Raw genomic sequence first — 24,939 nt, 5'->3', positions numbered from 1 at the left:
TGACTTTAGCCTGTGGCTCAGAGACAGCTGACTGTCAGGGGAAATCTCTCTGTCTTTCCTTGTCTTGCACCCTCTCTCTCTGGGTGGGAGGGAGGTCTCTGCGACAGGGGAGAGCTGACCCCTCTCATCTAGTCTAGTCAAGTCTACTCCATTCTACTCTTTTCTATTATGTTCTGCTCAACTCCATTCTATTCGACTCTGTTCTTTTCCAATCTACTCAGTTCTATTCCTATTGTAGTCTGTTCTGTTCTGCTTAACTATATTCTACTATATTCTGCTTTATTCTGCTTTATTCTTTTCTGTTCCACTGAACTCCATTCTATTCTACTCTTTTCTGTTTCTAGTCTGGTCTGTTCTTTTCTAGTCTATATGGTTAACTTTATTCCAGTCTATTCTATTCTATTCCACTCTGCTCTATTCTAGTCTGGTCTGTTATGTTCTACTATATTTTGCTAAGCTCCATTCTATTGTACTTTTTTCTATTCTGGTCTATTCTGTTCTGCTTAACTATTCTTTTTTTTTTCCTATGATCTACTTAACACTTTTATGATCTACTTAACACTATTCTAGTATATGTTGTTATATTCTTCTCTACTCTACTAAATTCCATTCTATTCTACTCGTTTCTATTCTAGTATGTTCTACTGAATGCCATTCTATTCTGGGCAATTCTGTTCTAGTCCACGTTATTATATTCTAGTCTATTCTATGTTATTCTTTTCTATTCTACTCTATTGTAGTCTATTAGGTTCTATCTAACTCTATTTTAGTCTATTAACTTCTACTTTATTTTGTTATAGTCTCTTAAATTCAAGTCTATTTTGTTCTATTCTACTCTAATCTATTTCAATCCTATCGGTTCTATTCTTTTCTATTCTGTTTTACTTTATTGTATTTTACTCTATTAAGTTCTACTGTTCTATTCTTGTCTGTTCTTTTCTTCTATAGTTCTATATTCTTTTATTCTATATTTAACTCTTTTGTTATTCTAGTATACTCTATCCTACTCTGTTGTAGTTTGTTCTAAGCTGGGCTCCTCTAGTATTAGTACTAGTTCTGTTCTATTATATTCCTTTCTAGTTTATTGTATTCTACTCCACACTCGCTACTCTGTACTTTACTCTATTCTATTGTACTCTGTTCTACTCTAGTCTAGTATTCTGTTTTGTGTTGTTTTATAAAAGTGTAAACAGTCACAGTTCTACAAGAAATAATTTCGGGCATTAGAAATTATTTATTGTAGAACTATATTTACACTTAGCCATAATCTGATTCAATTAGATTTCACCATGATTCAAAGTGAATTTAACTAATATACTTAATGCCCAAATTGAGTTTGAGAAACAGTTGAGATAATCGTGGAATATGGACAAACAAAAATAACACGTTTCACACACATTTTTATTTTGGACACCAAATGAGTGCAGGTTATTGGTTATTGGTTATTATTGTAATCAGTAATCAGTTTTAAAATCCATACAGTTGAAATAGATTGAACAAATAATTTCTCTTTTTTTTTCTATATTATTCAATTCTTTCCAACATCCCCTGCTGCCGCACTGCAACAAATTAATGTACAGTACTCAGCCTTTTCCCTTGAACCATTCATTAGCTAAAACGAGCGCTCGCTGTGGCAATCACCGCTGTTTTAACGGGCACCACTTACATGTTTGTGTGAAGTTTTACGGCACTTGTAAAACACGTCCTCCCAGTCCGGAGCGATTATCCACGTATTTATTTGCATAGTTTACAGGCCAAAAGAAAGCCTGGCCAGCGGCCATCTTGTAGCTTCATTGGAATTGGCTAAGCTGGAGGGAGAGCCCCCCCCTCCCATCCCTCCCCCACGAAGAGCGAAAGTGGGCTTCCCAACTCGATGAAGCTCTAGCTGGAGGCTGTGCACTTTGTGACTGTGGTGCTTTGCCTCATGCTGCTGTGATAGGCTGTAGGGGGTATAATGGTTAGACAGTTTCTGGCCACTTTATTAGAAACACATACCTTGGTGTACATCTAGAGACTGTAGCCCATCTGTTGTCATGCACAGTTTCTGCCATCCTCTAGCCCTTCATAAATTGTTTGTTTCTGAAACACAAAGCTCAACTCAAAGCCACTCTTGTCCGGATATTTTTGGGGTGGACCACTCTCAAACTAGCAGTGACACTGAGAAGCATTAAAACGTAGTACGTAGCAGTAATGCTGCTGAGCTTGATATATTTCATACAAGCACCACACACACAAATGTATTACCAATAATATCAAGTCAAGATCAGCCAGTGTCATTAGTTGTGGAGCCTGGCTGAATCGTGCATTACAACAGATGGGCTACACCCATACAGTGACCTGTAGTGTAGGTGGACCTCATGAAGTAGTCAGTTAGTAAGTAGAAAGTAGGTATTTCTGATAAAGTGGACAGTGACTCTTCTGTGTTATTGGTACATTCCCTTTAGGTTCTTGCCTTGCAGTTGTGTCGTCCATCAATTTTGCAGTTGGGAATTCCTGACAAATGGAATGACCTTCAGCAGAGTCTTTAGACTGCCAGTAACTTTGACCGGTTGCACCTGCAAGGTGCAACAGATACACACTGTTGAGTGAGTTGTGTTGTTCTGGGAAAGTAGAAAATCCTTACCATACCTTCACAGGAAGCTCAGAGAGTGGAGGCTGGGTGTACAATTGGTCCAGGTATTTAGTTGGAGCCAGTTTGTTGCTTCATCACGTTATAATTCATTTGCATAAATGTGAGAATGCTACATCACAGCCTCGTGATTAACAATTGGTCGCTCGAATGTGGGATCAGGCCTTTAAGAGATCCTTTAATGTGGTCCTGCTTTATCCATTCCCACAACCACTTTTGATGTGCGTTTGGGGTCATCGTCCTGTTGGAGCAACCAGTTGTGGTTTGAGGTTATGCTGAAGAATTCTATGGTAGTCCCCCTTCTTCGTTATTCCATCCACTTTGTAGTCCACAATGTACCAGTTCTACAAGAGCATAAGGCTGCCACCACCATGCTTAACAGTTGGTGTACAAGGTGTACAACCATCCTTCTCAAAGCTCCTTGGACATTCACATTGTACCAAGGTCATGATCAAGGTCAATCCAATAAGTGATGTCGAACAAAGCCTTTTTCTGTGGGCACAGAGAAGCTGCCAGTGGTAGTCCATCATGATCACTAACAGGACGTTAAGCAAGATAAAAGACATTTGGAACTTTCAGCACCATCGAAAAAATAATTTAAGTAGATGTTTGTATATTTATGACTTTTAATGTGTAATTCTGACCCCGCTCTGATCACAGAAAAAAAAAATCTTGCTTAAGAAATACACTCATTCTGTTCAAAGAACAGTTCTGTTTCGCCACTAAGTTGAGTAAGAAGTAGTAGACTAAGATGAAGTGGTTGGAGTTTAATCAGTGTATTTTATCAGCACTGTAGTAAATGATTTGTGGTGTGGCGATGTAAATGATTTGAGGTAAAAAGTGAGCTGATAGGCTTTGACACTGCAAATTTGTTGATTGATTTGGCTCATTACTGCATGTGTATTTTCTAATTATTGGTCACTGCACTTTGTTTAAATTAAGGTGATAAATTGTCTGCTGTGTACAGTATGTTTAAAGTCATTCCTTGAGCATTCAGTGCTCGGTTGTGTACATGCGTGCCCGAGGCTGTGTGTGCATATGTGTGTGATTGTGGCTTGATTTATTGTATGTTTACACAGTGTCTAATGAATGGGCTTGAACACAGCTTGTTTGAATGCTACGTGATGGATGTGTACCTCACCAAGTGCCTTTTATGATCCATCGTGACTGTTGTGTACTGTATGAAAGAATGATTTTTCCTGCAAAGTGTGTGTGTGTGGGGGGGGAGGGGGGCACTAGATTGTCAATCAATCGCTTGATCTCACATAAACAGCACTAATGAATGGCAACATGTAGCTAGGTAACCCAGGGCCTTGTGGGAGAACTAGGAGGTTCACTGATCTCCTGCTTCTTTCTCAATATTTAATTTGAGCTAAAGTTTTAGTTGGTGAGTTGCAGTGTAGTGAAGTGTCCTGGACAACACCACTACCCTCCAGGCACTTCATGAGGCAAGTCAAGCCCACAGGTAATTTGCCCAACCCTGTGAATTTGCTCAGGATAAGGTTGTCTGAGAAATGTAAGTATTTCGCCACAGTTGCACAAAAACCTCCTGCCTTCGTTTTGGCCATTTCTCACTTTTTACATTGAATTGGAAAGGCTTGCATGGCTTCTTGCATATGAGCAGATTAGTCCGTAGTTTGCAAGCTCTTAACCCATTGAACCTTAGGTGCATTATTCAGTGAATAACCCCAATGAAGAAACTATTGAGAATTATCTGGCAACCATTTGCTTTAGCGTACCTTGTGGAGTCCCACAGGCCTATGAAATTGATGTTAATTTTAATAGTCATGTAGTTTTCAGAGTGAAGAACTGAAGTGTGGGCTTAGAAACAGGGTCTAAGGGGTTAATCTAGATCTAGACTTAACATCTTTTTCAGTCAGATTCTCATCCTTCTTCTCAGCCCCACAATTCTCTCGTTCTCTCCTCTTCCTCACCACACCTGCCTATCTGTCCATCTTTTCACTCCCATTTGAACTCTCTCTCTCTTTCTCACTTTGTCTCTCGCCTCCTTCACTCTTTGCCAACAAGTCTCTCTTTCGTTCTCCATTCCTTTTATTCTCCCTGTGCTCGTCTTTCTTGGCAAGTCCTGCCGTTCCCACAGCTTTACCCATCCCCCACACCCCCACTCTCTCTCCCTCTCTTTTTTTTCTCACCAACTCACTTTCAATCTCTCTTTTTGGCACATGGTACTATCACATGATCCACACTCCCGAATCTCTCTCCCTCTCTCTCTCTCTCTCTCACACACACACACACACACAAAACACTTTTTCTATACACAGTGCTGCCCAGCACCTCATATGTTCCCCTTGATTTTCTAGAAAACGCAGTACATCGCCCTGCTCCACTATCTGTTATAATGAGTTTATTGTGCAGTGTAAGTTCGAGGTCACCCACATTCTGCTCTTCATTTTTATCACTTCACTTCTCCAACTGTGAACATCTCTCAGAAGATAACCGTCCAGCAGGTCCTATCTTACGGGCTGTCCACTGCTAAAAAGTCTGATATGTAGACACAACATTATACAGAAAAGTAGCATAGAATCAGCTGTGGGCTAAAGTGGGGCGTAGCTTGGGTGCCTGGTGATAAAATACAGACAAGCTCTCTGAATAAAGGTGATTTCTGAAAGATAAAGAAGAATGGAAAGAGAGTTTTTCATGAACTTCTTGAACTTCAGAGGTATTCTATTCAGGTCAGTAGCCCACCTGGTCCACCTCATCTCAAGCATCTTTCCTCCGTGTAGCCCACAAGTACCACTGTAAAAGCCTATTCACACTAAACATGATGCGATTTTTAACAAAGTGGATCTTCACACCAAGTCGGACGCAATTCTTGTAAACAGGGCTCTAACAGAAACTCTATAGCTCTCATAAATGTTCACTCTTTGTTTTTCTCTGCTCCCTCTCTTTTGCTCTCTTTGCCCTCTTCTTTCTAAATAAGTGTCACAGGTTTCACCATCTTTTTCAACTACAAAAAACTCCCCTCCAAAAAAAAAAAAGACATAAAGACATGGGTGCTTATTAGCGAGGGAAGACAAGCCTAAAAAATCAGCCACATAAAGTGGCTGTAAAGTACTCGCAGTCATTCCACATTTCAGCTCTGCGCCACCATATAGTTTCTTTAACCTCCACATTTTTATAATCATTGTATTGCTCGTCACATAAGCATTGTTTTGAAGCTCATTTGTTTGGTCTGCAGCCATGACAACAGAGCTCTGATTGGTCAGCCTGATTTTAATGGTAATATGAATTAATTATCGTCCTTAAAAATCAGGTGTGAATAGGCCTTAACTTTTTATCATTGTCCTACTTGCATCATGACTCCACTCTTTGGTCCTGTTTCAAACCCTAGCGTTAATATGTATCTTGGGTAATCTGGTTCTAAAAGCGTCCAATAGCAAACAAAGCGAGAGACTGATGTGGTAAATGGGCGTGGCATCCTTCGTCTAGGCATTTGATCTGTTGCCAGTGGACCCACCTTTGAAACACAATGAAATGCCAGGTGTAAACAGCTGTACGCCTCACTGTCCACTTGTGATCACATCACTTAGGATTGGTGTTAATGTGACATATAAGCCATGCATCCTATACTAGGACTATACTACCAGTCTCCGGCTCCCCCTCTCCCTCAGGCCTTTGTCCTACGCCCCCTGGTGGCAGCATCAGATTCCTACACCCGCTGTTCGCCTTATCCACATCTGGCATGAATCAGATCAGCATTAATCACTCGGTACTCTTAGCCTCTGGATACATCTCTGTGTTATATAGCAAAGTAACAGCACCGTGGCCAGCAGTGTGAGAGCGAGCGGTAGCCTGTGCTACATTAGTGCACGTCCAGACGGCAGCTTTTAATTGATAAATCAGGGCCACATTGCAGCGGCGCTATAAGCTCCCAAGCATCGTGGAATCCAATCACATGCCACTGATTAAGACCCCTCGCAGCATATGCAGAGTAGTACGGATGATATCTCTCTCCAGTAGGCTCCGTCGCTTGTGTGTGGATTAAACAAAATGTGTGCGCGTGTGTGTCGCCGGCTCTGTGTGCACAGTGAATGTATAGATTAGAGGTGCACTATTATCCGCGGAGAGAGCGACGGTCTGTGTGTGCCAGCCGGCTCTTTACATATGCCCGTACATCTCTCTAAGCAGAAGACGTGCGGATAGAACATGAAAGAGATGGGCATCCTGCCAGTTCCCTTCACCCCCTTCCCCCCGCTTTTCCCCACTCTTTTATTCTCTCTCCATCTCTTTCTTTCTATCTTTTTCCTCGTCCCTGCTCTCTCCTCCGTCCCCGTCGACTCGGGGACACCTCTGCTCCATCCTTTACTAAGGCTTTTTGTCTTTTTCTCACGCCGTCATTCTCCCTGCTCAACTTTTTATGCCTCTTTTAATCTGCGTTCATTTCTCCATCCTCAAATCAACCCTGCTTCTGCACAAGCTGGACACAATATGGCTGTACTCTTGGTCAGATTAGGATTATTGTATGGGCTTAATGAATGATGTCTCGATTTAATTATCAATAATGTTTTGTGCTAGAATTTTAGATTTCTAAAGCAGTTTTAAGTAAGACTGCATTTGCCAAAGGCACCACAAAGAGTTCTTGGAGCGATGCCATACAAGAACTGCTTTTGGTTCCCTAGAGCAGCATGTGTTTGGGAGTGTGAAGTAGGGGTGAACGATATGATATGAGCATTCTCGATAATCAATGTTTATCTCAATATTTTGAGACTAAGACAAAGAAACTGGGTTCCACATTTTATCCCATACTTAGTACAGTTTTTATTCACTCCATCCTTAAACGGGACTAAGTACACTCTTTGCAAAGAAACATGCAGCTGGTCAGTGCTCACGTAATGAGATATTGGTGATGACTGACCACTTGACCAAGTATGCCAATGTTGATAATTACCAGGCTATAATTCATGCTAAATAATAGGAAGCGCTTTTCCATGTTACTCACCATTAGATTTACACAGCATAAAAAAGCCATTAGCCCACAATGGAGGCTTCCCCCTGGCGGTCCAGATGCTTCAGATTGTTATATTAGTGGTGATAATCAGTAATGATTTCTTTACCAAGAGAATACTGTGGGAATTACTTTTAGACATCATCCAGCAGCCCTTATTCTTAGGTTCTGAGAGAGGCCCTGCTGTATCTGGTAACGGTCTCTATTGACACAGAACGCATTGTACTGTGCCTTTTTGTGCTCATCATGTTGCTCTCATTAATACAAATCCTATTGGTCCTGTTCTTTCTCTCACACTCCTTTTTTTTCCTGCTCTTTCTTCCTCTCTTTCTCCCTTAAGTGAAGCCCTATAGCTCTCTCCCTCTTTCTCTCTGTGTCTCTGTCTCCGTGCACTGGGCGTATAGTTGGCAGGGAGCGGGCACAGACGGGCACACAGATGGGCAGCGGGCAATGCGGGGCAGATCCCGGCACACCTGCTCCTCTCTGGCACGACCCAGGCCAAACACACACACACACAGACGCACACTCATACTCACATTTATATGTACACAGACGCATAGTCACACTCATGTTTATACACACACACATGCGCAAAGGCAGAGGTAGAATATGTGCCGCTGGCCAAAATCTTTCATTCTCATACCCCGACACAATATTATATATACAGAATGAGTCTGATGTACAATATTTCGTCATCACACACACAGACACACACACTATTTTATTGTAGTGTAAATCTTTAGTGTAGTGCATCGTTACAGTCATGAAGATATACACATAACCAACAGCTTAACTGAGGCAGTATTTTGTAATATAGAAGTTGATATGACTACAAATGTATTGTAAAAGCTGTAAAATACAATAATAAATAAAGCATAAATACATAAATACATCAAACTTTAAGAAATTAGTTAAACAGAGCTGAAGATGAAGCTGAAAATCTAATAGTAAAAAAATAATTATAATATAATATATAATTTTATTTTATTACATAATAATTATATTATTATAAAAAATTTTATGTGACCGTCACATCTATACAGGTAGGTGTATCTAATAAAGTCGCCAGTAAGTGTAAACATTACTTTAAACATGGCTGCTACCCATAAAGCCTAAATAGCACCACACCACATAGAAAAAAACAAACATAAAATTGCAGTATTTATAGATATGAAACATCATATGACATTATATATGATTACATGATATCATATCATATAACATCATAGATATGACATATGACACACATGCACATGCGCGAGCCATGCATGCAGCCTGGTACAGCATATTGCAATTTCCCTCCTGGGATCAATAAAGTATTTCTGATTGTGATTCTGATTCTGAAATGCATAATTAGTTTTTCCTGAGTTTGATCATTGTAGAAAAGACAGAAAAGAGCCAGAACTGCCATGTTTAAAAATATATATTTTCATAAACCATGAATTCAGTGGATCTTCAGTGATTCAGTGTTAGATTTGCCAGTGGTCAGTTTCTGGCCACAGAGACACTTCTTGGTGGCGAACCACTCTCAACCAACAGTGCTACAGACGCTACCACACACACTACCATGCCATCATACCATGTCATTATCAATTAGCAGTAATGAGACTAATGAACTAGTCAACTGATAAATCCAATAATTGAGGCTGAGGACAATCCTCAAATAGTTGTATATCAAGTAATGTGGTAATAACAAATAAACCAATAATTGATTCTTTTGGTAAACACAAACGACAAAGTACATCATTAATGTGGAAATAATACACAAATAAAACACATAAAACCAAATCCACTGAAACACCAGAGTTTGGTAGGGCAGGCGTATTTGAATAACATGCAAGACTAGGCTAATCACAGATTGCTTGGCACAGTGAGTCCGCAGCTTAAACAGACTTGTGTTAAACAAGGTAATAAACGTCGAGATGTCTTACTGACATATCAAGAACTTCTTCCGACATTCAGGAATAACTTTTAAAAACAAGTCTTTATTTTTAGGAAGGAAATTACCATCGCTAACTACTAGTATCCAGCTTGTTAAACAGTCGAATGTGTCCATCAGACATAAAAGTGATGCATGGGACATAGCCAGAGCCAGTTAAAGAGTTTAAAATCGTAGTAAAAAGCATGATTTTGAAAGCTTGATTTTAGCATCTTTAGAGTCTTGCTACAGCGCAGACCTCCTAACAGCCACTATTAGCCCCTATTAACAAGCTACTAACAGAGTACCTGTCTCTGATGGCCAAAGTAGTCACTTATTTTTTCCACTATGGTTACAATGAGTAATTGAGTTTTTGAGCGCCTAGGCAACTAATAAACATTAATAATTGTTCAATTCCAAGGATCAGTACAGATACTGTGAATAGGTCCTTCATATCCATAGTTTCACCTACACCCTTACTTACTTGTACAGATGCTCCATGCTCTCACCCACGCACACCCGTCCATGCACATGCATAAAGGACTTACGCTCTCAAGTACACATGTACATACACATGCACACACACACACAAGTTCTGTGCATGCACTTATGTATGCTTCTGCATGCACTGATCAGGAAAAAGGCACATATTTCATATTTGCACTTATAAAGATTCATGAATGCCTTAGCATACACTAAAACTGCACACACACACACACACACACACACACATACGCATCAAGTTCATTTCTGTACTTATTAAATCTCATGTATGCCTCTGCATACGCTAATCAGGAAGCACACAGAAATACACACTCAAACACTCATGGAGGGGAGGGTTGTTGAATGGAGGGGTTTGGGGGTGGTGGGGTTGGGGGGGGTTAGAGCAGGTAGGCCCCCTTCAGCCCCTGACTGAGAAGCTGCTCCACTGAAGGCCCCCGCAGGGGCGTCCACAAAGAGCGCCTGCCGCAAAGCCTCAGGTGAGGGGGCGCAGGCAGAATGAAGTGTGGTTTTATAAGATAGGAAATGAATAAAGTGCAAAGCTGAGGGAGGGGGAGGGGGGGATACTCAAATAAAGTCCAATAAAAGAGCTCAGAGAACATCTGTGTGGGATAGCCTGGGGGATTAGAAGGGTTTGGAACATTTTAAGCGCATTAAGGATTAAAAAAAAAGGTCAGAATGTTTAGCAACATACCGATAAACCTCTTAAGCAAAACCCAATTGGGGAGGCTGTGCTGCCTCTTTATTCTGTGTCGTGGTGAAGGGGTGTGTGTGTGTGTGTGTGTGACTGTGAGCATGTGTGTCTGTGGTGTGGAGGCGTTAACTGGGTTTTGTCAGTCAAATGCATTAGGCATTTTCACACTGTATATATTTTCCATGTTTTTTTGCCCTCATTACACTTGAAGACATTTGTTGCATTTGGTCGTAGTGTACGCAGGTGATCAGGTGGTTGTTCTAAAACACATTTGAAGGCACACATACTGGTTTAGTATAGCTGTGGCACAGGTGGTTTTAGCCAGGAGAAGCAACCCCTCACCTTTGCCAGCGGTTTTGTGCACATTGAACAGAACAAGGGATCCACACAGTGCTGATGCTGTGTCTGATTGTGTGGTGTGCCTGTGCAGATGTTAGCTAGAGTTAATGTACTGAAGCTAATTCCAGTGGTCAGACTGGAACAGTCGTCCAAGTTTAGCACACACACACACACAAACACACATCTCTGGCCAATACACTGTTGGTCATGCTTGAACCTTTTTTATGCATATCACAGATAAACAAGACAAATGCTCGCACACAGTTACAAACGAGAGGCCAGATGGGGCACAGGAAGTTTAAAAAAACATTCAAATTGGACAGCTGTCCATATGTGACGAGCTGTGTGTGTGTGTGTGTGTGTGTGATTGTGTGCACAAGAGCGATTTAATCTGGGAAGTTTTGTCTTGCTTGTGTGTGAATGACATACGTACTGAGTGGGAGACAGTGTAAGACACAGATGCAGAGGTCAATAGCCATTTAATCCACAGGAGAGTGTACGTGTAGAGTAAGAATTGGTCGAACGAAGGAGGATATGCGGTTCATGGCCAGATTAACTGTGAGTGGTGAGCTGCTGCTGCGGGTAAGACAGGGTCTGTGAGAAAAATGGCGGGGTTTTTTGGCGGTTAGGGTTCAGACCAGGGTCTCCTAGTTCTATGGTCAGCCTCACAGTCATAAAACCAACATAAGATACAAAATGTCAGAGGAACACTAACATAAGGAGAGCCCTACAAGCAGCAGTAATTTCCACACTAGAGTTGACTCACAGAATGACCATCACCAACTGCTGTGTTTCCTTCCTTGAGATGCTTTGACAGGTCTTTATTGCACTTTATTGCATGTTGTGGGTCACTATCCATTTGGAAAGTGACTGAATCTGAGCAGAAAGTATAACTGTACACTTCGCCCTGCTACTTCTGTCAGCACTCACATCATCAATACACACCAGTGATCCAGTTCTGCTAAGAACAGTACATGCCCTTGCCATAACAGTGCCTCCACCATGTTTGACAGATGATGTGCTTTAGTTCATGAACAATTCACACTCAATTGTCTAAAGATTCTTTTTCCTGAACTGGACGGGCCTTTTTTAGATGTTTTCTACCTGTCGAAGCTGGCATTTCTGTTCTTAACAGTTATAATATATTGTTATATAGGGGTATAATAGGGTTTGTATATTGTGATGATTCGTATTTACGTTTAGGTATTTAGGTGTCACTTGATTATGTACGCCTACCTCCTCAAGAGTGTTCATGACTTGACTAGATCTTGTGAAGGGGTTTTGTGTAATTTTGTGTAAATTCAGCACTGTGCATCAACTCCAGATCTTTATTCTCCTATATTTGTCATGCAATAATGAGGGACCAGGGCAACACATATCTAAACATAGCTGGGGCATATATTGCGTAGTTGCTTTATTTCACAGTGTTTTTTATTTCAGTTCTTACAGCAAGTCTGTGTTAGATTAATCCTCCCCATTTGCCCTCTATTAATCTGCAGACCATAAACCAACACTCTGAGCTAGCTGGCAAATAGGTGGGACAAATAAATAATAAATAAAAACAAACCCAGGCAAGCACAATTGTATGAATATGCGCATTGTAAATGAGTCGATTAGGTTTGGTCTTTTTAGCTGTTGGACAACGTAACGTGTGGTCCAACACTGCCTTTAAAAGGCTTTACAGCACATTTAGTCTACCTTGATATATCACTGGTTCTTACTTTAAACCCATGTATGTATGTTAGTACATCCACACGAGTGTGTATTTAGGCTTGTGCGGCTCATTCTTTTTGGCATATGCCATGTTCAGGGGTCTTCTGGGTGAGTGTGCTGCGCAGATAAGGACGAGGATGAGCACCGTTGAACGCATTAGGGTGCATGTTTGTTGTGTGTGTGTTTGTGTGTGGCGGTTTACTGATAACAGTGGTGATTGGACTCCATAGGGCTGGTCGCCTCTGCTCTAATAATGGACAGACTCTCCATTGTGAGCGCGGGGTTGATTATCTGCCCCCTGCTCGTCTCCCTTTTGTCTCTGTCCAATAGCCTGAGCTCTTCCATTCACTCCAGTCCAGCTCGGCATAGTGAGACCCCGTTAATGTGCCATGTAATTGGATTGGGGGTCGTTCGAGACCCAAAACCCTCCACTTCCCCCCGAACCACAGTCCGTTCTCCACTCCACTAGGTGGCGGTGGCTACACTTATTTTCAGTCAGGCTTTCCACAAATGATGCATTTAGTGGTGTAACCGAGTGTTCACCACAGTATCCCATCACACCAGCTATGGATTTCTGTGGCAGGAAAAGTACAACCGTTTGTTTGGTTTGGTCAGATCACACCGCTGACCTTGCCCTTCTTTCCACTTAGCGCATTCATTCAACCTTTGTCTTTCCTTCTTTTTAAGATTAATAGAACCGCTAGTGTTGCTTTAAAACTTACTTACTTAAGAACTAAAATCACTTTGCTAAATTCAGCTTGCAGGAAAGAGTAATACTGTGGGTGTTCTCTGTTTAACTGTGGAGGACGATCAAACAGAGAACAGATCCTCCATTTCTTTTGTTTACCTGCTGTGAAGAAAGCTAGCAGATGCACACAAGCTAAGATAAAGAGACTTCTTTACTTCCTCCTTTTCCTAGCACTTTCTCGCTCGTCCTGCCAAACGAAAGACGCAGAATCTAACTTTAGTAACAGGCATTTTGATGGAGTTGCCGTAAGGTGTTGCATAAAGTTATGATTAAGCTGCATTGTCATAAATGTTGAATGAATTCCGATCCGGCTGTTCAGACCGGCCGATCGGATATGCATCAGATTCTCAGTATTGCATATGAAAGTGGCCCAAATCGGAATTACAGATGTCACATTCAGTTGTGTTTTTGCTGTTTACACTGCTGTCCAAGTAACAAATCCGTCTCACGTTTAAAGAAAATGATGGGGTTTGGTCCACATAGCTTTTGCCTGCTATGTGAGCGTAGCCTTAGAGACTCAGATCCGTTGGGGTTCCTTAATCTTACCAGACAGAGGCTATTCATATATACGCAAACGCCTATTTCTATATATACATACTGTGTTAGAAGATGTATTTTCTGTCTTTAAGATCAGTGGGTCTCTGTGTTAGAGAGGGTGTTCGCAATTGTGTGGGTGCTCTGTAAGCTAGCAGGAATGCTCCGACACCGCCAGTGCTAAGATGGCTGCCAAGCGCTAAGATGGCTGCCAGGATTCCACAGAGCGACAGCAGCGAGTGTGTGCGAGTGAGAGAGACAAGGAGCAAGCGAGAGAAGAGGAAAAAAAAGGGGGCTTTTGGTTTTCTTCCACGTTCCCATTTGGTCAATGTCTCTTCTTTTTATATCAGTTTTTCTTCATTTGGGCCTGTCGGCGCTGTTGCGGCTGCAGTAGTAGCACTCGAGATGGCAGCAATAGCTGCTGCCGCTTCTGATTTTCTTGTTGTGGGCTACAGTGGGAAAAGCCTGGATAAGGCTCTGTCGGTGAGCTAGCATTAGACACAAAGTCTTAAAAATATCCCCCATAAACATACTGTTACTAAAAGACTCTACAGGGTAGAAAGAATGTCAGCGAATCAGGGCCAAGTACAACATCCAGGGGGGGTCTGGTCTGTCTCCAAGATCAGTTCACTTGCCTAGATGAAGAGCCTATGGAGACATTATCCAAACCTCAGTGTGGCTACGCACAAAGTTCAGTCCACGTCTTATATGGCCCATTAGTGAGAGTCGGGTTTCGCTTGTTGCTATCTTACTTTGCAGTGAGACCACTGTTATAAAGGCCTTAAATCACAGCATTGCAGTTCCCACCGCTGCACTTGTACTCATTGCTTTTGAAAAACTGATTTTACCCTTTGAGTTCAGTCACTACTCAAGATGTTAAGTGACTCTAAGAAGCTAAGTGCAGTTTGAGGCCTTGTCTTGTTCTTTTTAGAACTTTCTAGAAGTTGCAGTTATCACAAAGGCACATGGCAATGACAAAAATGTGTCTTTTATACATTTTTCATGACTCATTAATCTCAATGTATGTCCCCTGTATCAGTAAAGAATTCCTAAAGTATGGATTCTCAGCTTTCAATTGATACCACATTGATGTTTCTGAGTAGGAAAGGGAATATTTTAGCGCCGTCACATAAAACCCTTCTATGTTTAAATTGGCAACTTGACAGGTAGTGATTGTAGCAAGATTTTATTCCAAGGTACTCTGGAGCATTGCTATTGGTCCATTCATAATATTTTTTGACTCAAGATAAGAGCCAGCTGGCAAATTCAAATTGTCAAGTTTGGCAAAAATTAAGATGCAGTGTTTTTGCGTGACAGCAGCGATTTTATTATTATTATTATTATTATTATTATTATTGTGTATTGAGTCCTGTTTTCTTGACATATAGACCCTTTACACAAGTTTTACCAAGTTTCTGGTCACATTTTTACAGTGAAATAAAGAGAAAAAAGTTGGACTTGCAGCCTGTCGATATGATTGTAATACCAGCATGAATGTTTTTTTGGTTTTTTTTCGTACTAGGTAGTAAGTTACTGTGTTGTACTAAATATGTCATTAAATATATTTAATTAATTCTATATATATTCGTATGTAGAGATGAACAATACTCAAGCTAGTACGTGACATGGCTATGGTCAGAACTGGGTCTGTACCTCGAACCCTTCAAGCTTCACATACAGCCTGTCTTGACCCGCCTTCCTTCAGGAATCATGGTAGACATGCATCGAGGCTCTTTTTTGTCCTGGCACCTGGTGGAACGAACTTCTGTCTGCACCGCATGGTCCCACACGGTCTTCAAACGCAGACTGAAGACTCATCTTTTTATATTGCACTTAAATGAGCACTTAAATATTTATTAAAGTGTGCATTAGAGTGTTGCACTTATGATGTGTGTTTAATTTCTTTAGGCATGATGTGTGTATCTGTCTCTCTAGGTAGCAGCAGTGGCTTTTGTTTCTGGCAATGTCTGAGTTTAAGGGTAGTTTGGACTCTAACCTGTTTTGTTCTGGCTCGAATTTATTCCCATAATGGACATCAAAGCACTTGTGTAAGTCGCTCTGGATAAGAGCGTCTGCTAAATGCCGTAAACGTAAACTTGTAGAAGGTGGATTTCCGTTTTTCATTTGAGTAAGGAAGGTGACCTGAGAAATATTCTCATATCCAAGCTCACCCTTAAGCAGTCGTAAGCAGTAGTGTAGCAGTAGCATAGGTCCCTTCACAGGACCCGTTCAACAAAGAGTTTGCCCCATCCGAATAGTGAAATACCTGTCCCTGCTGTGTGCAGTCAGACATGTCTGTGTTAGACTCTGTTGTGTCAGATTTTAAAGGCAGTTGGCACCAAAAACAAAATGTCAACAATCTGGCTTTTTTCAGTGTGCTCTGAACGTTCCGTACTGTCTGTTTTCCGTCGTCACACTTTAAATGTGTTGTAGCAAAGTGTTCTTGTACATGTAATTGGTTCAGTCTCCTCAGTCTTGGCCCAGTCAATATGTCTTGGACTATTCCTAATTGCCTCCCCCTCCTTTCTTCCCAGAATCCGGACAATCAGACAACTCCAACCAGCAAGGAGATGCAGACGTCAAGCCACCGCCCAATGGTGAGTTAAGAATGTACACACACACATGTACACACACACACACACACAAAAGTGTGCAGATTGTCACTGCACTTTAACAAGCACACTTAATCCAGTGCCTCTATTTTTGTTCGACACTTTGACAATTTTGAACACAAACAGAGACCGTAATTCCGTCTGCCTTTTCTCATTCTACGAAAATCGCACTCGCCACACGTTCACTCGAACCGTGCCACACTTTTCCATCCAGCGAGCTTGGCAGGAGCAAAGTGTGTAACAAATTTAGGACTTTCCTCGGAGCCAGTCTCTTTGCTGTGACGACACGTGCGCGTGCATGCGAAGGAATCTGAATGAATTCGGTAAGCGGCGTCATTTCCACGACTGGGGAACGTTTTCTTGCACGTATGCTACTCGCTACATGCGCTTGCACATTTGCACACACAAAGTGATTCCCGTTTGAGTTTATTATAGTAAGGCGTTGCTAGGCTGGCTGCGAGCGAGTGTGGCGGAACACTCATAAATCACTCTGACGTGATTGGTTGATGGGAACCACATGGGCAGCACTGAGCTCATGCGCCGGCATCGCTGCGGTTAACCAACGCTCACGATCACACACACACATACACAGTAACCTCAGGCAGCGCTGCAGATGGGTGTGGAGCCATAACCGTGTCACCCGTGTGCAACATAATCACTCATGCACACCGTGCATGCATTCAACTTTAAAGGACTGTATGGATTACTGCACTGTGCACAATTAAGTATATGCACACAGTTTTGCACATAACTGTACAAACACACACACACACTTTTCAATTATTCTTAGTTTTTCAAGTTTTCTTAGTTCATGTGTATCGGTGTACCATACATGTATTAGTAGGCGGTTGGTGTAACATAGTGAGACTACAGTTACCATAGCAATACTCCTAAATACACTACAGTTCCCACAATACCATGCAAATCTAGCTTACAGTTGTAGTAGCAGTACAGTGGAAATCATTGTACTGTTAAGGTTTGGTACACATACACTAACAACACAGTCCTCACAGTGGCAATTTAGGGATTGATTTTCTGGCTTGTATCTCCAAAATGGTAACTTCACAGGAGGGGAAAAAGAGCATTTCTGTTGGTCCATTCACAAGGAACTTTGCCCGTTTTTAATCATGTCAAAAAGTGGGAAGAAAATAAGTCAAAATTCAAAAACAAGATTTTGTGCAAGACAGTAATGATATATATGACACATGATCTCTCTCTCTCTCTATATATATATATATATATATATATATAGAGAGAGAGAGAGAGAGAGAGAGCATGTGTCATGTGACAGGTAGGCGAACATCCCTGATAGAGTATATTGTCACTGTCCTGCAAACCCTTGTATCTCCATTTTAGCTGATTTTGACTTTTTGGCATAATGTGGCATACTGTTCTCTACATGCTGCCCAAATTTCATAATGAATGGACTTCAGTACGACTTCAGTTTACGGAGTAAAACCTTATTACATTGACGTCCATTGAAAGTTATGAAGGTTTTTTCCTTCTCTTGTACAGTTTATTTTGGAGATACAAGGTTCTAGTCTGATGGCAATGATGCAGTATATACACACATTTTCAATGGCATTTACTCCTCAAACATCAATCTGTCAGTTGAGAGCACTCCACTTGAACTATTTCAGTCACATTTTATATTCAGGTATATTCAGGTTTGTAAAGACCCCCCAAAAGTCCTAATAACGCCCTACTAGCTTTGTGCCATTGTATTCCATCTAACACCTTAATATAGCTGAAAACAGCACCTTTGTGAAGAGTTGGTAAATAATGCTAAATGCTATTCTCTAAACAGTGTTGAAAGTTTTATTGCATTAAAATCTGAGTATTCAGAGTGTTAACCCCTTCATGCAGAAAGGTTTATTACACACTAAGGTGTATTATTCCGTTACCACAGGGACGTCTGTACAAACTGGTGGTGATATTCTTTTGTAATAGAAGTTTGTAATGACACTTTCATCCCACAGGCGGTCCATAGGCTGTATTAAGGGGTTAAATAAACTGGAGCTTCTTGTTTATCTGCCTTTTCCTGTGATTCATTTGTGCAATAGCAGAGGCCCTTTAGTCTTGGGGCTTTATTTAGCTGCAGTAGTCTATCTGTGCTTCCTTCTTTGAACTAAACAGATAAGAAACGTGACCAAAACTAAAACGCAACTAAGACGCAAGAGTGTAGAGGTCAGACATTGTAAGGTTCTGTAATGTGAGAACATGTAACATTAGAGAGAATCTAATTTGCATATCGGATGTCTTAATGTACTCTGATTTGAAACTGTTTGAATATTCAGTGACATAACTTTGTAACCAATGTCAAAAGTGCATAATAATGGAATGCTCATCAATTGCATAGAAAAGCACCAGCAGTCAACCTAGACAATATTTGCATGTGATTGCCGCACACTCCTTCAGTCAGTGGACACACAGCGCACTCAGCATCCCTGTTAAGTTTCAGCGTGTCTCCGAGAGCCTCGGTCAGGGGAGCCCTCCATTCCAGAGCTAACCAAAAGCAGCCAGCCTGTTATTGTCGCACTGTGAAAGAGCACATCATATAATCGAGGGATGAATTTAACAATGCGGCCCATGTGGTTAGGCAAGGTTTTAGTATGTGTGTGTGCGTATGTGTGTGTATGTGTGTGTGCATACATGTGTATCATTCTCTCTCTCTCTCTCTCTCTCTCTTTGTCTCTCTCTGTATTTGTCTCCAGGGCACTTGAGTTTCCAGGACTGTTTTGTGACTTCAGGAGTGTGGAACGTGGCTGAGCTGGTCCGCGTGTCACAGAGTGAGTCACACACACGAACATACACACACACACACACACACACACATCTTCCTGGCTAGGGATGTTTTTGAGTGGACAACTAAGCCCCTCTACAAGTCGCTCTGGACAAGAGCATCTACTGAATGCTATGAATGTAAATGTTGTTCATCCATATTCTTTCATCCCCTCTCTCACTCTGTCTCTCTCTCACTTTGTCTCTCTCTCATTCTGTCTTTTCTCCTTATCTGTCTCTCTGTCTTTCTAACTCTGTCATCCTCTGACTCACTCTGTCTCTCGCTCTCTTTTTCTCACACTGTCTCTCACTGTATCTCTTTTTGTCTCTCTCTGTCTCACTCTCTTACACTGTCTCATCCTCACTGTAGTATTTGGGATGGTGGAATGATTCATAGTCGTCCTCTCAGTGACACTGCGAGCAGCTGTTTAAAAGGAGCTCGGGATAAAACTGTGTGTTGATTTATGCGTGTGAGTCGCTGGTGAGCTTTAGTAAATAGTGAAGAGTAAACTCTGTTAAGGCTTTTTCGACTCTCAGGAGGAAATAAATAAATCTGATTTAGGAATTTGACCCCAAATCTTGAATTGGGTCAGACAGTAAAATCATTTGAAAGATTGGTCGTTAAATAGGCACAGTGATCTTGGATTATGTGACTGAGACCATTTCTGCATTTGACTCTACTCCTATTCTCTCTCTCTCTCTTTCTTTCACCATTAGCTCCAGTTGCCACGGCTACAGGCCCCAACTTCTCCCTGGCCGACCTGGACAGTCCTGGATATTACAACATCAACCTGGGCCGTCGTTCCATCACATCAACTCCATCAACCAGGTAAACACACACACACATGCACAGAAAGAGGGTTTCTTGGTTTTCTTACTTGTGCACTGTACTTACACTAGTGTTGTGCATGTGTGTGAGAAAAGCATGCTTGGCCGAGGCTTTCCTCTTTTCTACAGTGTGTGATGGAACCTTTCTCTCCTCTCTGTTCCCGCCGCCTTCTCTTCTCTTCTCCTGCTCTCTCTATTCTTCCTGCTGTCTCTTTCTGACTGTCTCTGTGCCTCTTTTTTTCTGCTCTATTTTTTCACTGTTTGCTCTTCCTCTCTCTCTCTCTCTCTCTCTCTCTCTCTCTCTCTCTCTCTCTCCATCTTTTCCCTCGGCCGCTGCAGGACTGAAATGGAGCTGTATGGCAGTCTGCCACGGAGGTATTCCCCACTCCTCTGTGCCCTGTACTAACTCTCACTGTCCTCGTGCTGCTCGATCTGTCTTTGTCTTTCTCTCCCTCTCCCTTACTCAAATCAGAATGAGACTTAGACATGAACACCTTCTCATTAATTCCAAATGCTCTTCAGTATATGGTAGGCCGCAGGCTTAGAAGGCCACAGTGCTCGAACACATCTGATTCAGCTCTATACAGTCTTGATAATGAGTCCAAGAACACTGTGCAGTGTGTACTGTGCAAGACCACAGCCGCCCAGCCGTGCAATACAGTACTTAATAACAGACACTCTAGGGCTTTATTATTTATATCCCTAAAATCCCGAAGGCTGGGGAGGTAATTATTTCTTATAATACGTATTTACACAGGAATTGAGTCGAGGTTGTGATGTACCGTGAGTTATTGGAAAATATCACCAGTTTTGAGATAATGAAAAGCAAAAACTGAACTACAACAAAGTTTCTTTACACTCTGTAAAGATAAATAGCTTCAATCTATATTCAAAGTGCACATGGTAAATAAAACACTGCACGTTCAGAAAGTCTAAACTGAAAACACTAAGCCTGCTTGTTAAGTCAAAACCTAAGCAAACTACAGACCTGTCAGCTAATATCTGCAGACTATAAATACTTTAAAAACAGTTGGTATTTCTAGCTTAATCCTATCTCTATATAGCTCTCTCTGTTTGTACTTCATGGATTAGTTTCTCTTTATTTATCAACGACTTTTCTAGTTTAGTTAATGTAATAAAAGTTGACTGCTTTGACTGCAGTGTTTTTGTTAAGGTGGAATATCAGTGTGCCGTATCAAATTCATAAATTATCCCATCAAAAACTCGCTCTGCTGCTTGTGACAGCTTTGTTCATTAGAATCGTTAGGGATCGTTGTCCTTCACTCACAACGCTTGCTGTCAGCACATGGTGTCGCATGTTAGTTCTTTACAACAGGCTTCTTACTCCTAATTGTAGTGGTCGCTGCTAGGTTACAGGTGTATAAGACAAACTGATACATAAAGAGATTTATTGAGTGCCATTATAGAAATATATATATATATATATATATTGAGGAAGTAAGGAATTGAAATGTTAACCTCCTTAAATAAATTAAAAATGCTTTGCTCTAGGCCTGTCAGGATAGCTATGTCATCAACTTATCGTACAGCATATTGACATGACCTCAGTGGTATTTGCTAACCTCAACCCATTGCACCCACTGTGTGTACTTGTCTGTATTTTAGCAGATATGTAGATGTCTGGCTCTGTTCTATCAGAGGCGAGGACAAGTCTGCGAGCAGACAGCAATATCTATCCTGTAGGCAAAGAGTGCAGTGCAAGCAGTGTCCAATACATCAGCAATCGCACCTCCATACACATAGAGCGAACTGCGATACTACCATATCTGACTCAAACTCAAAGCTATAGCTACTACAGAATGTGCAGCACTGTATAATTAACTTGCCTCTAGGGGGAACAGAGTAAAAAAATACTTTTTTTTAACATCGCTAACCAGATACACACTGGTGGTTCACTCAGCTCAGTTTAGTGAGTATCAGAACACAGCAGAACCAGCGAAGTATGTCGGATATTCTTAATTATTAAAAGGGTTTGATAGCATTATTATGCTGTTATGTAATCTTTCAAAACGTAGCATAAAACACTGCTAAAATGACAATTATATTGTTTAGCACAGTTATTTCTGGGACAGTATATTGTCCAAATGTTTTCATAACACCAGCAGACCATGTGCATTATACTCCTCCCTCATGCTAAGAGCACCCCTGTTTCCTAAAGTTGACTTCATATTAGGACATCAGTAATGCCTGTGTAGAGAGTCGTTTTTGTTATATGTGTATTCATTAGCTTCCCTCTGCCTCTCCCTGCCTTTCCTCTCTCAGCTCAAACAAGCGCAAGTCCATTGATGACAGTGAGATGGAGAGCCCAGTGGATGACGTTTTCTACTCGGGCCGTTCCCCCGCGCCAGGCGGCTCACAGCCCAGTGGCTGGCCCAATGACGTGGACGCAGGTACACACAGACACTCGCACACACACACAAACAACGCCTCCGCCCTCAGTCTCTTCACACAGTCAGCGTTAACAGGCGCTGCTGACCACAGAATTCAGAACATCAGACCGCCAGCCAGCCAGCAGCCAGGCAAATAGCTCACAAACACCAACCGCATGTGCAACACATTTTTGATTACACTATCAAATTTTGACCGGCCTTTCTAGTTTATCCACACTAGTACTGACTAGTCGCTGCACCAGTCAGACCAATCAGGTAGCTTGTCACTGTTGGCTTTAATCCAGGCTGGCAGAGCGACTGTGTGAAGAGAAACCTTTTCTTTACACCTCCTTCTTCCACCTACCCAACCACTCTCTCACTCACTCACCTACCCATCCACCCGCCCCTCTCTATCTCTCTTTCTTTCTCTCCTGCATCCTTTTATTCTTCTAAGCCCCCCCCCCCCCCCCCCCAGAGCAGACAGGGCCAGGGACAAACAAATGCAATACTCTGCATTTTCTCTGCTTTTCAGAGTAGAGTTGAGAACAGTGTGCTGGAGGAGTGCATTGTCAGTGCTTCAAATACTGCAGGTTGTTTACTGAAGGTCTTTATTAGCGACATTTTCAATCTCTCAACATGGAGAAGAATGCTAGATTTTTTTCAATGGTTATACAGCCCCAAATCTGGCCTTCACAGTCGACAAGACATGCAGTACAGCAGTATTGACTTTCACTGCTCAAACCATACGCTTATTTATCAGTCATTCATTTTAAGCAACTACTCATTTTTATTGATCTACTGCCAAGGATTCTATACCTACTATAAAATGAATATGAATGCTGTGTAGTTGTGAGGGTAAGCAGTTGAACTGTGGATCCAAATGTGGCCCCACAGAGTTTAAAATAGCAAAAACCACAGAGACTGTTTTTTATTTTCACATGACATGTTTACATCTACACATCTGCGCTGGGCAGTTTAGGAGAAGTTGTCGACATCTGTAGACAGATAATGATGCAATACTTAGTGTGTGTGTGTGTATGTGCGTATGTGTGAGTGTGTTTAGTGGTCAGTGTTCATCTCTCCTCAGGCCTGTGATTTTGCTGTCAGCAGTAGTGGCAGGTCCATGGCTCTTTTAGCCATTTAGTGTGCACACAGAAGCCGTGCATTTGAGTGTATGGTGGGTTTTTTGTTTTGTTTTGTTTTTTTTAAATCAGCAGCATATTGTTTCTGTCAGGGCAAATGCTTGTATCTTCATTTTTGGCATTTTTCATGTTTTTACATCATTTGAGAGCAGTACCTGTCTTGTACATGAATATCCAAAATTACATTAAAAGTTAAGAAGCTATTGAAAGATTACTATTTTGGAGATACAAGATTTTTTGTTTTCTGGCACACTCTTTTTTGCCGTTAGTTTAGTGGAAGGGCATTTCTTGTAGCATCTATATATAAATGTATTACAATATTACCGGTTTCCCAGATTAGAGCAGATTAACCTCTTTCCGCAGTACCCTGGGTGGCCACCATTTCTGCCATTTAATCTGCTTTCCATGATGACGATCGTCTCGCTGAGACTCCCTGATGTTGCTGTTAAATTTACTTGACATGTAATAAGTGGAACATTCATAGATATTTATTTTAAACAAGCAAACACATGATTAAGAATATACACTGAGCAGCCATAACATTAAAACTACTGACAGGTAAATTCAATAACATTGATTTTCTAATTGCAATGACACCTGTCAGGATGTGGGATCTATAAGGCAGCAAGTGAAGAGTCACATCTTGAAAGTGAAGTGTTGGAAGCAGGAAAAACAAGCAGGGCCAAATTGGGATGGCTAGATGGCCGAGAGCCTCAGAGCATCTCCAAAACTGCAGGTCTTGTAGGGTGTTTCTGGTATGCAGTGGTCAGTACCTACCAAAGTGGCCCAAGGTAGGGCAACCAAGACTTACTGATGTGATCTATTAGTATTACCAAACGTACAGGATTTCAAGGAAGTCTTGGTGCCAGATGCCACAGTAAACCTTCAGAGATCTTGAGGAGTCCGTTCCTTGACGGATCACAACTGTATTGGCAGGACGAAGGCAATCTAGACCATATTATTAAGCAGGTGGCAGGTTTTATGGCTGGTCAGTATGAGACACATGTCTGATTTGGACCCCAAAAAACAATAATATGCATCCATCCAGCTGAACTGCACTTCAAAAGAACTTGCTCTCCGCTCTGGAAAAACATAGCGCATCCAACCAGATCAAATACTTAATTACTGTTTAATACAGCAATAA

At 41.5% G+C, this 24,939-nt stretch overlaps 1 protein-coding gene across 13 annotated transcripts in view; it reads left to right on the top strand.

Moving 5' to 3' along the window:
* nfixb (nuclear factor I/Xb) overlaps nucleotides 1-24,939 on the top strand; it is a 153,694-nt gene that overhangs the window by 108,704 nt on the left and 20,051 nt on the right. For 9 of the 13 annotated variants that reach the window (XM_072694005.1, XM_072694000.1, XM_072694008.1 and 6 more), the window contains 5 exons: nucleotides 16,577-16,639; nucleotides 19,369-19,443; nucleotides 20,153-20,264; nucleotides 20,603-20,638; nucleotides 22,547-22,674. In XM_072694005.1, coding sequence (XP_072550106.1) covers nucleotides 16,577-16,639; nucleotides 19,369-19,443; nucleotides 20,153-20,264; nucleotides 20,603-20,638; nucleotides 22,547-22,674 — 414 coding nt within the window. The remainder of the gene's footprint in view (nucleotides 1-16,576; nucleotides 16,640-19,368; nucleotides 19,444-20,152; nucleotides 20,265-20,602; nucleotides 20,639-22,546; nucleotides 22,675-24,939) is intronic. The other 4 variants (XM_072694001.1, XM_072694010.1, XM_072693999.1 and 1 more) reach the window with 1 other exon arrangement.

This window comes from Salminus brasiliensis, chromosome 12 (genome assembly GCF_030463535.1).
Source record: "Salminus brasiliensis chromosome 12, fSalBra1.hap2, whole genome shotgun sequence".
Taxonomy (NCBI): Eukaryota; Metazoa; Chordata; class Actinopteri; order Characiformes; family Bryconidae; genus Salminus; species Salminus brasiliensis.
This window is presented reverse-complemented; position numbering and strand designations above follow the sequence as displayed.